The 16,253-nt window shown below is 48.4% G+C and overlaps 1 protein-coding gene across 4 annotated transcripts in view; it reads right to left on the bottom strand.

Annotated features, from left to right (window-relative positions):
- DDB2 (damage specific DNA binding protein 2) overlaps window positions 1-16,253 on the bottom strand; it is a 36,526-nt gene that overhangs the window by 17,191 nt on the left and 3,082 nt on the right. Inside the window, exons 2-5 of one of the 4 annotated variants that reach the window (XM_035722644.1) lie at window positions 15,819-15,972; window positions 15,263-15,312; window positions 1,951-2,084; window positions 1,370-1,561 (exon numbers count right to left, since the gene is read on the bottom strand). In XM_035722644.1, the coding sequence (XP_035578537.1) occupies window positions 1,370-1,561; window positions 1,951-2,084; window positions 15,263-15,312; window positions 15,819-15,972 (530 nt within the window). Of the gene's footprint in view, window positions 1-1,369; window positions 1,562-1,950; window positions 2,086-3,450; window positions 3,643-3,702; window positions 3,987-6,674; window positions 6,695-9,174; window positions 9,689-15,262; window positions 15,313-15,818; window positions 15,973-16,253 lie in introns of those variants that run through there. The other 3 variants (XM_035722645.1, XM_035722646.1, XM_035722647.1) reach the window with 3 other exon arrangements.

Raw genomic sequence — 16,253 nt, 5'->3', positions numbered from 1 at the left:
CAGAGTTTTACTTTTGCAAGATGGAATTCTGGAGACTAGCTACACAAGAACTCCAATGTACTTAAGGCCGCTGAACTGCACACTTAAAAATGGTTAAGAGGGTACATTTTAGGTGTATTTCATCACCATCTTTAAAAATCAGAACATTTCATGTAAAAAAAAATTGGGGCTTCAGGCTTCATTTGAGCAAATCAGATCTGATACCATCATGGGACCTAGATTCTTGCATGTCAGCCATCTCCAGTTTACCCCTGACCCCATTCCCTATCATTCTTTTTCCTGTTTGGCTTCCTTAAGCATGTGAGTTTGTGGCTTCTGTTCTAAACCCAGAGCATCACTTATTACAGTACAGCCCTCCACTGTCAGCCCCCCACTGGGCAAACTAAGGGTCTTCTCTTTGGTGGAAGAGCCATCACCTTTACCCCCTCAGCAATTAATGATAAATACTAACCATCCCTAAAAATCACGATGCCAATCTTTGCCCTGAACATACTCTGCCTTTCCTTTTTCTCCCCATTTACCTAATCATTGTTCTTCCTCATTCCCCACTCACCCATGAGCCTTCTCTGTTGACTCTAACTCACAGGACGTTCTTCCTTCTCTCACGTTCTGTAGCATTTACCATCGGTATTGCCAATTATCTTGTATGTATACGTCCCATCTACCCAGTTACACTTCAAGGCCCTCATTTGTTCAACAAACATAAAGCGGCTACTCTAGGCCAAACATTGTTCTAGGCACTGGGGATATGGTGGTGAACCAGAAAGACAAGGTCCCTCTTATCATGGAGCTTACTTTCCAAAGACATTTGTTTGGGCAGAGACAAACAAATAAGTAAAACATTTCAGGTACTGATAAACATTGTTGGGGGGGGAGTGAAGCAGGGTAAGCAGGGAGGGAGTGAATGAGTGAAGTAGAGGCTACTTTAGACAGAGTGGTCTGTTTGAAGAAGTATATTAAGCCAAGACCTGAATGGTAAGAGGGAGCCAGCCATGAGAAAACCATGGGAAAGAGTACCCCAGTCAAAGAGAAGAGCAAGTGCAAAGATTCCGTTTTAGGAATAGAAATAGCTAGTGTGGCCAAAGCCTAGGAACCGAGGAAAGACAGGAGGAGAAGACGAGGCCAAGAGTTAAGAAGGGGCTCAGATTCTGTCCTATGTGATAACTTACAAAAGGGTGATCAATATTTTATACACTCTCATGTTTTAAGGGCTGGCACTCAAGGAAGATTTGAGTAGCATTACCATTGACTTGTTTGGAAAATACCCAGTTCCTTCTGATCCCAATCATCTCCCTCGTTCCTGAATAACTTTTCATTCCTTCAACAAACACTTCTTCAGCACTATTGACTGGCACAGGGAACTGCTCACCCCTTTAATGAAGGTGGGTTTGTCCTTTATGCCAAAGTTCCAGAGCATGATATCTCCCCCTTTGGAACCCACAGCCAGGGTGCTGGGGTGAGTTGGGTGCCATGCCAAGGATGTGGCCCTCCTGTCAAAGGGGGCAGCCTTTTGGAATATCCGGTAAGAAGCCAGAGAGTGCAGAAAGGCCTGCTGGAGACCCTGACACAGAAAAAAAAAAAAAAAGAATTAAGTTGCATTAAAACCCAAAGTCCTGGGTAAATTGCCAATCTCTGCCTCCTCCATAGACGAGCTCTAGGGCCAAGTCCTCCCACCAAAGGAAAACTAACTGCCTGGCTCTGTGCTTGAAAATATTTGCAGTGTGCATGAACTCATCCTGGAAAGCAAGGGGGCAGAGTGCATTCCAGATGAGACCTTTACAGCATAAGACTTCCACCTGGCTGAATGCCCAGTAGGTCAGTGCCCAAGACAGAGGTGATCTGACCACTCTGACAACCCGCTGAACCAACCCAGCATCTAACTTGAGAACATCCCAGTAGTGAAAAGGTACTGGGCAACCCCTTGAGCTCTTCAGCCAGGAAACGCCTCACCTGCTGTAGTGATGGCCGGACAGCATTGCCCAGCTTATGGTGGTGGAGGGCCCTGACGATGCTGCATGATGGCGGGACCTGCAGGCTAGCCAACCCCGCCCAAAGGCAGCCTGAGTCAAATCTTCTGCTAGAACCTGCCAAGCAGAACAGACACATATTTTCCTCTCTCTTCTCACGCACGGAAGAGTTTCCTGCTGAAATCTCAGAAAGAAAGCCTTGTTTTTTCATGCCGCATAGCCAGACTCTCCCATCACCTCCTAAGGCCTTTCCATGGTCTGCTCACTCTCACCCAGCACAAGAAATAAAGAGTGAGAAGGGATTCAGCCCCTTACCCCAAACACTCCCCAAAATAGTAATTCTGAAGTTAAACTAAATATGAAATCATATGAAACCAGATCCTTGCAGGGTTTCTGAGCAGGGAGCCAAAGAGACACATAGGAATAAAGTTTACATAGAACTCTTCCCCGTGGGTTGGAAAACTCATACTAGGGTTCGGTGGCAATTTTAAAATCACATTCGAGGGCGCCTAGGTGACTCAGTTGGTTAAGCGACTGCCTTCGGCTCAGGCCATGATCCTGGAGTCCCGGGATCGAGTCCCACATTGGGCTCCCTGCTCGGCAGGGAGTCTGCTTCTCCCTCTGACCCTCTTCCCTCTCGTGCTCTCTATCTCTCATTCTCTCTCTCAAATAAATAAATAAAATCTTTAAAAAAAATTAAAAAAATAAAATCACATACGATGCACAATAAAAGGATTTTAAGATAGCACAGAAGTGACTGGGGAAAGATGTATCTTTAAATCCTGTATTAAAATGATGTAGAGGTGACCAGTTGTTGGCCCCAAGTCCAATCTGTTCTTTTGGAAACCAGCAGGATCCAGAGGGTCTGGCATGGCTCTAAATTAACTAAGCTGCTTTTGGAGAGGTAGATCCACTTAGAATAGGAATACAGATGTATCTGAGGACCTGGTCTCTATGAATCTGGCCTCTTGACAACCCATTCCTTCTTCTTATGGACAAAAAGCACTTCATCAACAACCCCCTGCTCCAGTCTTTTATGTTCCCCCACACTCCTTATAGCCCCAGGTTCAAGCCCCAATAAACCTCAGAGAGTGAGTTTTCTAAGGAAGGAAGTTGAGGGTTCTTACAGCGGAAACCAAGGACACACAGCTAGCAACCATGTCTATCGAAATTCAACACACACACCACCAGGCAAGGTAGGATTATTTTAAGCAGTCCTTCGTGTGTAAAAATCCTGGTACAAACAAGGAATTGGAAGGTCTGTTGTGTCTTATGTAATGGAGCTCATCTGCCTCTTCCCGGCACCTGAGGGGGGTTAAGCCAGCTCTATGATGTCAAAGGACCTGCAGAAAAATGCACAGCCCGAGGCATCCGAAACTTGGGGCAGCCTCGAGAAACCAGTAGCACCCATCCCCCACTCCAGCCTCCTGTGTGAGAACCCCAAAAGGCGGAATTATTAAAGCAGCAGGCGCAGGCAGTACCGGGGGCCCTTCACACAGAGCTTCTTGGCCTCGGGCTCCAGCTCCCGGGGGCTTCTGCTCCTCTTGCTCTTGGGGCGCACTGCTACCTCGGGGGTCTTCTGGGTTTCTGGGCGTTTCCTAGGAGCCATCGCGTCCTCCGTGCGAAAGGGTACTATGCCCTATGCCGAGATCGTGGAGGGAAGATTGTGAAGCCTCTGGGGAGAAACAAGGCGGGGACCGGGGAACTTAGCCAACTTCCCGCCAAACAGCCTCACCGCTTTCAATCTGGCTTCTAGCTCCGGCCCCGCCCCTCTCGGAGAGGCCCCGCCCCTCCCGCGAAGACTGGGGCACGGGAGGGGAGGAGCTCATGGGCTCCCTAGGGAAACGGGATAGCGTCGACGTGCTGGGCCAGATTGTGCCCGTCAGCTGATCTGCCAGAAATAAAGATGGCCGCCACTGCTAGGTCACCCAACTTGAAGCCTCTTCAGAGTCCGCGCTGCCCGGCCTCCGCGAGTCCCCAGGAGACCCGGTGCCAATCAAGGCTTCGGCTCCGCCTCCTCTGGCTTTTAATCTCGGGCTTTAGGATTGGCTGGTTCTGGAGATAGGCAGCTTTGTAGAAAGCTGGCCACCTCCCTGCGGTGGAAATCAAACTCTGCCAGCCCGCTTTGCCAAATGGAGTACTGCTGTTTCCCCGGCGTCCCGGAATCTCAGCTTCTCTGCGCAGAGTGGGTGAAACTTGCAGCTTTTAGCTAAGGTTTCCCCAAACCTGCTGAGTGTCCGCCTAGGGAGTAATGATGAGCCGGAGAGGGGCGCCTGGGTGGCTCAGTCGTTAAGCGTCTGCCTTCGGCTCAGGTCATGATCCCAGGGTCTTGGGATCGAGCCCCGCATCGGGCTCTCTGCTCAGCTGGAAGCCTGCTTCTCCCTCTCCCACTCCCCCTGCTTGTGTTCCCTCCCTGTCTCTCTGTCAAATAAATAAATAAATAAAATCTTAAAAAAAAATTGATGAGCTGGAGGACTTGCAGGCTAACCGGGCTAAGAGGTCTTGTGCCCTGACTTAAGCCAGAGTTGGCCAAGGCATTGACTCTCATAGGTGACTCTGCTCGGCCCGGAGGAGACAGTTCGGGTGTATCCTACTTTCTGCAACGAGCCAGACAGGAGCTGCGGTTAATGGTGGACTGCTGGGCCTTTCCTTCTATCTGCTAAACTCTACAACAATACATTAACGGTAGGTCCTACACTCACGGACAGGTAGGGACAGAAGACATTTACAAAAATAACTCTTGGGAAGAAATGAATGCTCCAAAAGAAAAATTCAAAACATGGTTTCCTGATGGGAAGGTGGGAAGATAAGGTCAGAGTGTTAGAAAGGTGAAAGGGAAGCCGTTGGCTTCTCCCCTGCTGGCTGGTAGCTGTGTTTTCCGAGCAGACTCACCCCCTTTCCTTAGACCAGCCACTGGTTTTACCTCAGGAAGGTTCTCAGTTCTAGGGGGATGCCAAAATGTAAGAAATGACCCTGCCCCTAGAAAGGTTTACAACCTGCCAAGCAGAGGAGAAAAACACATGTGAAACAAGTCAAACCATTCCAGAGAGAAGGCAGTTGAATACTAAATTGTGGTGTGCTGGCCAGACTTTTAGATGCATTCAGAAAAGATAATCTAACGGAGAAAAAAGTATTTAGGAAAGCCTGGAGGGGAAGATGGGATTTTGTGGAGTTCAATTTGAATTTAAGTAGGGTTTGGCTGGAGGAGGGAGAAGAGCATCCCGGGGAAGAGCTTGGTGAAAGTTAGGAATGAGTATTAGTTATGAGAAAGACAGAGGCAGCCCCTGGCATCTGGGGGCTGGCCTGGTATATCAGTTAGACCGTGGGGTTCTGTCGAAATAAACAATTGCACAAAACAACACCAGACAAGGCCACTCTGACCATGATCAGTCAAGACAAAAACATGATCACTCATGTCTGAACACAGGCAGAAGTAAGAACATTGTCCAGGGGCACCTGGGTGGCTCAGTCATTAAGCGTCTGCCTTCAGCTCAGGTCATGGTCCCAGGGTCCTGGGATCGAGCCCCGCATCGGGTTCCCTGCTCAGCTGGAAGCCTGCTTCTCCCTCTCCCGCTCCCCCTGCTTGTGCTCCCTCTCTCGCTGTCTCTCTCTGTGAAATAAATAAATAAAATCTTAAAAAAAAAAAACATTGTCCAAACCACAAAAATAACCAAACATCGCCCTATTGATTTGGCTAATATGGAAGCAGCTTCTTTGCCAATCACAGCTTTAGCTTTGCTTTTGCTTCATTCCTCCCACCTTGTGGATTAGATTTACTGATACCCAATCATAGAATCACTCCCATTTCCTGACAACCTCCAATCCAGAGCAATGCCCCACTTGCCTGAACCCTTATCCAAATCATCCAACACAAACCAAATCTACAAGTCCTTCCTAACAACCTCTTACAGAGATGTTCCACCATATGCATTCACTGTTGCATTGAGCAATAAACCCCAAATTCAACTACAGGGGTGTTCTTTTTTTTTTTTTGAGATTTTATTTATTTATTTAATAGAGAGAGAGAGACAGCGTGAGAGGGAACACAAGCAGTGGGGGTGGGAGAGGGAGAAGCAGGCTTCCAGCCGAGCAGGGAGCCCAATGCCGGGCTTGATCCCAGGACCCCAGGATCATGACCTGAGATGAAGGCAGTCGCTTAACCAACTGAGCTACCCAGGCCCCCCCACAGGGGTGTTCTTGATAGTGTTTGAGCTGGAGGCATTGATATTTATGAGTAGGGTAGGAGGCAGCTTGAAGAGGAGAAAGTTGGTCATATTGAGGATCTGTTCCCAGAGGCCAGATTGAGGGGGAGGTTGAAAGGCAGGCAGAATTCAAATTTCATTCATTTTACTGACATTTATCAAAACCTACTCTGTTCCTGGCAGAGTAGTTTTTTTTTTTTTTCAGAGTAGTTGTGTTCTTTATTGTTATTGCTGTTCACAGTAGGAGTGTCACTGCTGAGAACATTTTCTGAGGGGAGGCTCAGCCAAACCTGATCGGACCAGGGGCCAGGGAGGGGGACAGTGGCCCCCTGAGACAGGGACTCTGGAGCCCGAGGCCTGGGTCTTCCACCTGAGATCCCCTTCCTGAGTTGGGCCTTGGCGGGGGCCCAGGGACACCCCACATCTGCCACATAACTTCTTGGGCTGGACACTTTTCCTGGGCACTAGCCAGCAGCTGGAGCAGCGGGTGCCATATTTCTTGTACCTGATACCACAGGCATTGCAGAGAGGGGTCCCATCTTCAGCATCTCTCCAGTGCGGGGTCCTTTGGGTCCTACAGGAAGCACAGCACCGGGGCCTGAGGGCCTCACCGCCTCCTGAGTTGGCCTATTGGCATAGTTGGAATACTGGCAGTATTCCAGTGAAAGAGAATGCTGAAATGAAAAATGCTCTTTTGGGGCACCTGGGTGGCTCAGTCATTAAGCGTCTGCCTTCAGCTCAGGTTGTGATCCCGGAGTCCTGGGATGGAGCCCCTACATCGGGCTCCCTGTTCGGCGGGAAGCCTGCTTCTTCCTCTCCCACTCCCCCTGTTTGTGTTCCCTTTGTCACTGTGCCTCTCTCTGTCAAATAAATAAATAAAATCTTTAAAAAAAGAAAAAAAGAAAAATGCTCTTTGCCCCTATGGAGTGTGCTTTCTATGGTGGGAAAGACAGGTAATCCTACTGCTACAATTGGGTGTGATGAGTTTAATGAGAGAGGAAGCATGGGGTTTGGGCAGGGCTGGGGGTGGGCACAGAAAGAGGACACTAACTCAGCATGGAGTGGCGTTAAAAAGGAACAGTGTCAGAGAAGGGGCCCACTTAAGCTGAATCTTGAGAGATGGGAGGGGTGGGGGGGGGGATGTTCCAGGCAGAGAGAGTAGGAAATGGGAAGGCAGTAATTAGCCATGATGGATTCATGAGCAGAGGACATGTCCTGCTTAATGCCAGGATTTCTGTTTTTAGGATAGGGAAGGTTTTCCATGGTGAATTAAAAAAACAAACAAACAAACAAAACGCGTGTGAGAAGTGGAAACCCGCCTTGAACATGTCAGGAAAGTGTTTTGTTTCAGGTTGTGCTTTGGGGCATTCTTACCCTGGGTTTTGCTGTGTTTCACCACAAAACAACTGTCTAGTGACTTACTGTCATCCATTTGCATCCGATGAACCATCAGGAGCATGTGGACAAAAGTATTTAATACTTTTTTTTTTTTTTTGATGCCACTAATCTGATAAGGGGGTAATGGTGCAGCACGGCTCTGGTTTCCTGGCTATGCTATGAAGCCCTGTTTATAGATGCTTTGGTCTTATCTGTGACATTACCTTTGACATAAGGCATCACAAGGCAATTCATTCAAAAGCTGCTGGTGATAGCAAATGAAGGTCTCGTGTTCACACTGGAAGCCGGGCAGACCACGAGCATGACCCTAAATAATGCCAGTTTCTTTGATCTGCAAAACAATATGTGGCTTACGTGTTTTCTGGAACAGAGTATGGCACAGTGGGAAGACCGTTGTTCTTAGATGATGTCTCTTGGATTCCTCCTTTCACTTCTAAGTTTCGTCATCATGAAGTCCAGAGGAGGTACTTGCTGGTCTTTCAGATCCCTCCCAGTTTGAAAACCTGGGATCTTGTGAGCTGCTGCAGAAACCAGTGACTGCTTCCACTCTGACCTCCCTGTGGGAAGTTTCCATCTAGTAGGAATCATTTTTCTGGTGCAGGCCAGTACATGACTCTGATTCTGATCAAGCCGTCTATGGATCCAAAAGCTCTGCTGAGTCTGCGAAACCATCCATAATCCACGAGGATGGTGTGTGCAGGCTTCCCACACACAGTTACTGCATCCAGCGGTTTGCAAATGACAGCCTTAAGGGTTCTGCCGAGCTTGCAGGGAAATGACATTTAAACTCCTCCTCAAGGATCGGAAATGGACCAAATACAGCCTCTGGAGTCCTTGTACCTTGGCATCTCTGATACATAGTTCAGTGCCCAGATATGAATAAATTCTGGAATAGTGCTAAATGAAAACATGGCTCTGACCCTCTAGGATGCCTCTGGCATCCATTTTCAAAAACACAATTTGGGGTAGCTTTGGAAGTGTCAGACAGCTGTGTAAATACCAAAAAAACCCCCACCTTCTGTCTTCGCTGTGGGGCATGAGGCACCATCCATGCTCTAAATCAATATCCTGTCGTGCAAAACCTGGGTGTGGGATGTCAGGAAACTTCCCCAGGCAACTGCCAGAGTCCTGAGGTTGTCTGCATGAAAGTGCTCTGTGAACTGTAAAGTGTTCTACAAATAGAAGTTGTTATATAATCTCCTGGCAATACATTATTTACCCATAAGAGCTGAATGAGGTGGTGAAGAAGCTTATGCCATCCTCAGGAGCTCGTACCAGGCAAGTAGCCATTGTGGGAAGTGCAGGGACGAGAGAATCAGAAACCAGGGGTTTGGATTCTGGCAGTGCCTTCTACTCACTCTCTTCCAGACTCTAAAACTCCCCAGTAGCAGAAATAAAAATGCTTCTCTCTGTGGTAGAGCCAAGCCAGTTGCCTATGGGTGGATGAATCACAGGCTCGTGGGACTGGGGGACTGCATTTACATTCCCCTTACCTTCCCATCCTCCCACTCCAGTCTCCACTGCCCCGCTTTGGCTCCTGTCCCTAGTATGACATTGACACTCCCGGAGCATGTGACAAAAACCTGGCCCAAGGAACCACAGCTTACTTTCTGTCTATAGAGGAAGGCAGTGGGCTGCTTGGGTAGCTGTGGTTCTTCCGGGTGAAGCCAATGGCCTGGAGGAGGCTATCTTGGTACGATCTGCTCACATCCTCCCCAACTCTTCAGACTTTCAGGGCGCATCTCTGCAGACACATTTACTGTACACTGTCCCTTTGTGTTTGGTTTTCCCTGTGTCATAAGGCCCTGGAGTCTGAGAGTTTTGTCATAATTCTAGGCTGCCTACCAAGCCACATTTGTGTGGGCAGCATGGAGGCTGCTGACCTATTCTGCAAAGAGGCACAGTAGCGAAACTGGATGAAGAACATCTCTGAAAGGCAGCCTGCTTTTTGAAGTTCATGTCGTATTTTACTAGATTTCCCAGGCTAGCAGCTGTGGCCTCCTCCAGGTTGGTGTGGTAGGTTGGTCCCTGAAAAGAGAAATCCATATCCAAATTCCCAGAACCTGTGAATGTTACCTAGAAAAAAAGGGATCTTTGTAGATGTAGTTAAGGGTCTTACGATGGGGCGCCTGGGTGGCTCAGATGATTGAGCATCTGCCTTTGGCTCAGGTCATGATCCCAGGGTCCTGGGATCAAGTCCCGCATCCGGGCTCCTTGCTCAGTGGGGAGTCTGCTTCTCCCTCTGCCTCTCCCCCTGCTTGTTCTCTCTCTGTCTCTCTCGCAAATGAATAAATGGAATCTTTAAAAAAAAGGGGGGGGTCTTACGATGAGGAGATCATCCTGGATGATCTGAGTAGGTCTTAAATCCAGGGGTAAGTATCTTTGTAAGAGCGAGGTGGAGATGACAGAACATTGTGTGTCAACCATAATTCAATTCAAGACAACAACAACAACCACAAACCATAGCATAAGGTGTTGAGTTGTAGAATCGCTGTGTTGTACACCTGAAACTAATGTAACATTGTGTGTCAACTATACTTCAAAAAAAAAAAGAGTAAAAAAATAAAAACAGTAAGGCAGAGGGGGAATGAGACACAGGCAGAGAGACAGACGCACAGAGAAGACAATGTGAAGACAGAGGCGGCAATGTCCAACCTTTGGACAGAATTGCAGACCTGGAAAGAGTTGCGAAAAGGTTACAAAGAATTTCCATATACTCGTCCCTCATTTCCTAAATGTTATATCATATAGAAGTACAATACAGTGATCAAGAGGAGAGAATTATGGATTTTCTGGCTGGCTCAGTCGTTGGAGCATGCTACGCTTGATCTCAGGGGTCATGAGTTCAAGCCCCATGGTGGGCATAGAGCTTACTTAAAAAAAAAAAAAAGATGAGAAAATTAGTACTAAGGACACTATTAACCAATCTACAAACTTTCTTCAAATTTTACCAAGTGCCCCAGTCATGTCCTTCTCTGGTCCAGAACCCAATCCAAGATCACAGGTTGGGATTCATTTTGAAATGTACCTCTCCCGTACCATCCACACTTAACCCATCTAGAAAGTTCTATCAATTCCTTCCCCCGGATACTTCTTCAGTCCCTGTACTGAGGAGCTGCACCTAGAACCAGCCCCTATCCTTGGTACCTAGATGACTGAAGCGACCTCCTAAATGGTCTCCCTCTTTTTGTCTCCCTCTAATACAGGAGCCACATGGTTTTTGTGTGAAGGGCTTGATAGCAAACATTTTAGGCTTTTCTGGCCCTGCGATCCCCATTGCAACCACTCCACTCTTCCACTGCAATGTGGAAGCAGCCATAGACAATATGTAAACAAGTGAGCGTGACTGTGTTCCAATAAAACTTTATGGACACTGGAATTTGTCCTTAAAACCTTCACATATCACCAAATCTTTTTCTTTTGATTCCTTTCAACCATTTAAAAATGCGAAAACCGGGACGCCTGGGTGGCTCAGTCGGTTAAGTGTCTGCCTTCAGCTCAGGTCATGATCCTGTGGTCCCGGGATCGAGTCCCGCATCGGGCTCCCTGCTCAGCTGGGAGTCTGCTCCGCCCTCTCCCTCTCCCTCTGTGATCTCTCTCGATTTCATTCTCTATCAAAAAAATAAACAAAATCTTTAAAAATAAATAACTAAGTAAATGTGAAAACCATTCTTTACTCTTGGGCCATCCAGCCTACTCTTTGCTGATGCCCTGTTCTGATCTGTCCCTCACACAAGATCCAGAAAGACACTCCGTCACTCCTCTGCTTAAATTCTACACTCAGAATGAAACAAAGTCTGCAGTGTTTGGGTGCTGCCTGCCTCTCTTACCTCACCCTTGACCTCTCACTCTCTCCTTCACCACGCCCTACCTACTCTACCTTCTTTCCCAGGAGGTCGAGTTCCCCTTTCTGGTCTTGGCACATGTTAGTCCTTTCCTATAGCATACTCTCTCTCAGGTTCCCTCTTTACCCAGCCAACTTCCATTTGTCTTTGGGGTCTGTTGGGCTGTCTTGGGGCAGAGAAGCTGAGACTTCCTGAAAGAGTTCTTCTCCGACCCGACCCTCATTGAAATTATGCTCCCCTCATAGCACTATATCTTAAATGTTTTTTTTTTTTTCTTTAGAACACTTATCACCATTTGTAAATACGTATGCAGGCCTCTATTTGGTTTTCCTGGAAAACCCCACAAAGCCAGGCTGCATGTCTGCTTTGCTTACATTGTGGACCAAGCACCTAGCCTGGTGTCTGGCATCGTGGGTGTTCCTTGAAAGTCAGCGAAATAAATGGATCCTCCACTAGAATTCCTTTTTGGCCAATCAGGAGGCCCCCAGGGGACTTCAGAGAAGGGCCCCAAATGAACCAGAGCAGGCAGGCTTCCCGAACAGAACCCTCCGCCTACTGAGCTGATACCTGGGCTGGGCCCTGGCAGCTCAGGGCACCTTCCAAAGAATCTGCCCCGGGCAAATTCCTGACCCTGGAGTAGCTTTCTCTACGGGCCCCACAGAAGCCGGCTATGCATTTTTATTCTAATGCCCTCCATCTGCTGTTCTTCCTGCCCAGAACAGCTTCCCCCACTGAGGTTAGCTCCTCCCGATAACTCTGACCATTTTTTTCTACCTGGGCTTGCCTGCGATCTTAAAAAACAGAGCTGTTGAACCAAAATACTTTACTCAGCTGCCCGTCAGGAATGCTGGGGCAATGTCCAGAGGCCACGAAGAGTAACACAGCAGCTCGCTTGCAGCCCTCTGCCTGCTTTCCTCCGCCCTTCTCAGGGCTGCCTGCAGACTTCTTTGGCTAAATCTCCTCTAGCCCCTCCACGCACACTTCCCACCGCCTGTAGGATAAAGTCCGAACTCCTCAGCCCACCTTGCAAATCTTCACTGTTCAATCTCAACTCATTTTCCAGCTTCATCTTCCATCTGCCTCCACCCCATCCTGAACTCAGTATTCTAGATATTCTAGATCGGAACTGTCCCATACAGTTGCCACCAGCCACCTATGGCTGTTAAATTTTTAATTAAAATTAAATTTTATTAAAATTAAAAATTCAGTTCCTAACTACAAGTTCGAAATAGCCACAGACGGCTAGTGGTTACATATGGGTCAGTGCAGCTCTACAGCATTTCCATCATTGCAGAAAATTCCATTCGGACAGCACTGTGTTAGACAATAAGATTCACTCATGATTTCCTAAAAACTCTTTATCATACAATTTACATATAAGTACATGCTCATTGCTAATTTTCTAACACTACAAGAATCTCTTTTACCAATTCTAGACCTCTCCCTAGAGATAGCCACCAAAATCAGTTTGGTATATATTCTCCGAATTTTTTGTGTGTTCTGCGTTTTGGTTTTTTTTTTTTCATTCAACAGGGTCTTGGAGCTCTTCATATAAGAACACATCTTGGGGCGCCTGGGTGGCACAGTTGGTTAGGCATCCCACTTCTTGGTTTTGGCTCAGGTCATGACCTCATGGTTGTGAGATGGAGCCTGGAGTTGGGCTTTGTGCTCAGCCTTTGCCCCTCCCCCTGCGCGCGCTCTCTCTCTCTCTAATAAACAAATAATCTAAAAAAACAAAAAACCCAGCTCCATCTACCTTGTGCTTCAGGTGCTGCAGAGTTTAGCCATAGCATGAATGAATACTAGGTTATTCAACTATTTTTTTTTTCTTTCCGGCACTTTGGTGTTTATCGTTATTTCCAAATCTCTGGTGTATGTACAGGGTTTTTTAAGTGGCTGGTGTGGCCAGTGGGCCACTCTGAGGGGCAGGGCTTGGGCCCCACCACTCTGTCCCCGGAGGGAGTCCCTGGGCCGGGGGCTTCTCAGCACCGTCTGACTTATGCACTTTGGTGACCCGCTAGCCAAAAGCCTCTTGATGGACATTTGCTTCCAGTTTTCCCTTACTACAAACAATACTACATGCAAACAGCCTTGTACCTTTTTCTGCACTTCTACACATGTTTGTCTAGGGTAGATTCCAAAAAGCGAAATTGCTGGATCACCAAGTCATATGCTTACACCTCTGGGGCTTGGCACACCCTGGTGCTCCCGCCTACAATGCCTCTTCACATGACTAATTCCTGCTCATCAAGCCCAATCAAGTGTCATCACCTGGTGAAAGGTGGTCTCTTCTGGCTGTTTTTCCAAAGTACTTCCTACCCACACTGTATCATTAGCCTACACCTAAGACTATGCCTTATTTATCTTTTTTTTAAAGATTTTATTTATTTATTTGAGAGAGAGAATGAGATAGAGAGAGAGCATGAGAGGGGAAAGGGTCAGAGGGAGAAGCAGACTTCCTGCCGAGCAGGGAGCCCGATGCGGGACTCGATCCCGGGACTCCAGGATCATGACCTGAGCCGAAGGCAGTCGCCCAACCAACTGAGCCACCCAGGCGCCCCTATGCCTTATTTATCTTGTATTCTCAATACCTAGAAGAGGGCTTAGCATAGAACAAAAATTCAAATGATTTCTCCACTGGATGACTGAATGAATAAATAAACAAATAAAGGTACAGTGGTTAGGACATTCCAGAAACTCAAGGTGAAAGAGTCTGTGAGTGTTGTGAACTTAGGCGTTGGATCAATCTGCCACCTGGTGCCCTGAGCTAGGCTGCCTCTCTCGGTTTCTGTCTATCCAGCTTCTGACCCCGGGCGTCTCATGTTGAACTCTGTTTAAGTTCAGTATTGCGCAGATAGAGCCGCATGAGTATGCAGGGGCTCTCTGGCCGCAGAGCATAGAAATCTGAGCCCTTGGGGACAGCACTAGCAGGGGGTTGGTGTTCCAAAGGCAGCTCTGTCTCCTTTCACCTTTGAAGCAGCTCCGTATGCTCTGGGTTTTAGTTTATTTTTTCTCCCTACAGTACCTTAGGGGCAATTAAAATCAGCTGCAGTATTTCTGCTTTCTGCCTCCTGATTAGAATCTAAGAGAAGCCAGATGCTTTCCAGTCCATGTCCCCTTCTCCTTGTGATCTGAGGAACAGCCCAGCCCTCTTTTCTGAATCTCTCCCTGACCTGGCTTTCCCAGATCCCAGTCTGGCTTGCAGCCTTTATTTTAATGGGGTTTTAATAGGCGGTTCCTGCAATTAATTTCATTCCTGTGTTTTCACACTTTCTGTCTAGGTGCCTAAAGGCCCCCAGGCACTAGGTGGGATGTTAACTGATTTAAAATAATACAGGACAGTATAGCTGTCATTATAGATTAGCCCAGCTCCTCTCATTTACAGCTTTTACAATCAGTAATTAGCTGGGGCACACGGTCCATTTGGGAGGTCAGCCGGGTCACCTGTCATGTTTCATAGAGGTAGAAACAGAAATATGGAAAAAAAAGTGACTTTTTCATGCCCCGACAGAGACTGGGTGTTGAAACTGGTTTCAGAAGCCACATCCTGCTGGGTACACACCCTGTGAGCGCTAAGGCCAGGATCCACTGCTCAGGCTGGATTTGCCAAACGCGCTGCGTCCTGGATGCCCACAGTTTCACCCTCCCACTAGGACTGTGGAGCAGCTCAGTCCTCAGCAGCTAATACTACCACCTGAAATTACCCTCATTCATTCTCTTCCGGGCCCTTTTCCATTTTATGAGCGAATTTATCTGCATAAAGAACGCATCAGCGGTGCCTCTCGGATTCAGAAAAATACTTTTGCTATTTTTAAAGCTCCAATTTAAAAATCCGCGCACACATACTCACACTTCTCGGGGGGTGGTGGTGGGGCGGGGAGTGGGGACGAAGAGTACGTGCTGGAGAGAGAACAGTTTGGCCTTTGGCTTCCCAGAGCGCCACGCCGTCCCCCTGGGGGCGCACTCCTTGGAGCCCGCTGGGGCTCTCCAGTCCCCAGCGAATTTGCGCCATCAGGACCCTCTGAGCGCCCCGGGCGTTGGACCCTGCTAACCCGCCCCCCCCTCTTCTGCCAGGCGGAGGTCTCGGTCGTCGGGTCCCCCGGCCCAGGAGGGATCGGGAGGGACGGAGAGGCCAAGCAGGTGGCGATTAGGTCAGCCTCGGAACATTCTTGGACCGCTCCAGTGGATATAAATAACAGACAGGCAGGCTGCGAAAAATCCCAGGGTGGGGGCAAAGAGGGTGAGGGAAAAGGGACTTATTAAGGGTGGGGTGGCAGCGTGGCGATCTGGAAAAAATCTACCAAATCTGGTGACTGACACGGGGTGGGGGTGGAGGGGCAAAGGGATTTAAGAATGAATCGTGGTACAAAATCTGGGAATAAGAACACGGAGGGGTAGGAGCTCACGCCTTTTTGCCCCACCCCCACCGCGTGTCCCACGCAGTCCTCAGATTGGCAGGCAGGGCTGTGCACGGAAAGGGCACGGCTTTGGAATCCGGGTCTTGCCCGACTACGGATCTTTTGCAAGCTGCTGAAGGTCTCCGGGCCTCAGTTTCCGCATCTGTACAATGGGAATCCTAATGTAAAAGGGGGTGGCTGTGAACCTCGCCGTAACTAACTTATAAGAAAAGCGTGCTCAGCAAAGAAATGTTAAGGCAGTGTAGCCCCCAGCCCTCCCTCCAAGGGGTACCCGGGCAGGCCCAATCCCTTCCCGCTTCCACGGGGCTCCCAGGCTCTGCAAAGGCCGGGAGGGGCAAAGCCGAAATCCGACTCCCCTGAGCCGCGCGGGGCCACCCTGCGGAGCGGGCCCTGGCGCTTCTCCCGTTGGAGCCGATACCCCAC

The sequence above is a fragment of the Zalophus californianus genome, chromosome 11 (assembly GCF_009762305.2).
Source record: "Zalophus californianus isolate mZalCal1 chromosome 11, mZalCal1.pri.v2, whole genome shotgun sequence".
Classification (NCBI taxonomy): Eukaryota; Metazoa; Chordata; class Mammalia; order Carnivora; family Otariidae; genus Zalophus; species Zalophus californianus.
The sequence above is the reverse complement of the archived record's forward strand: the minus strand, read 5'-3'. Positions and strand labels throughout refer to the sequence as shown.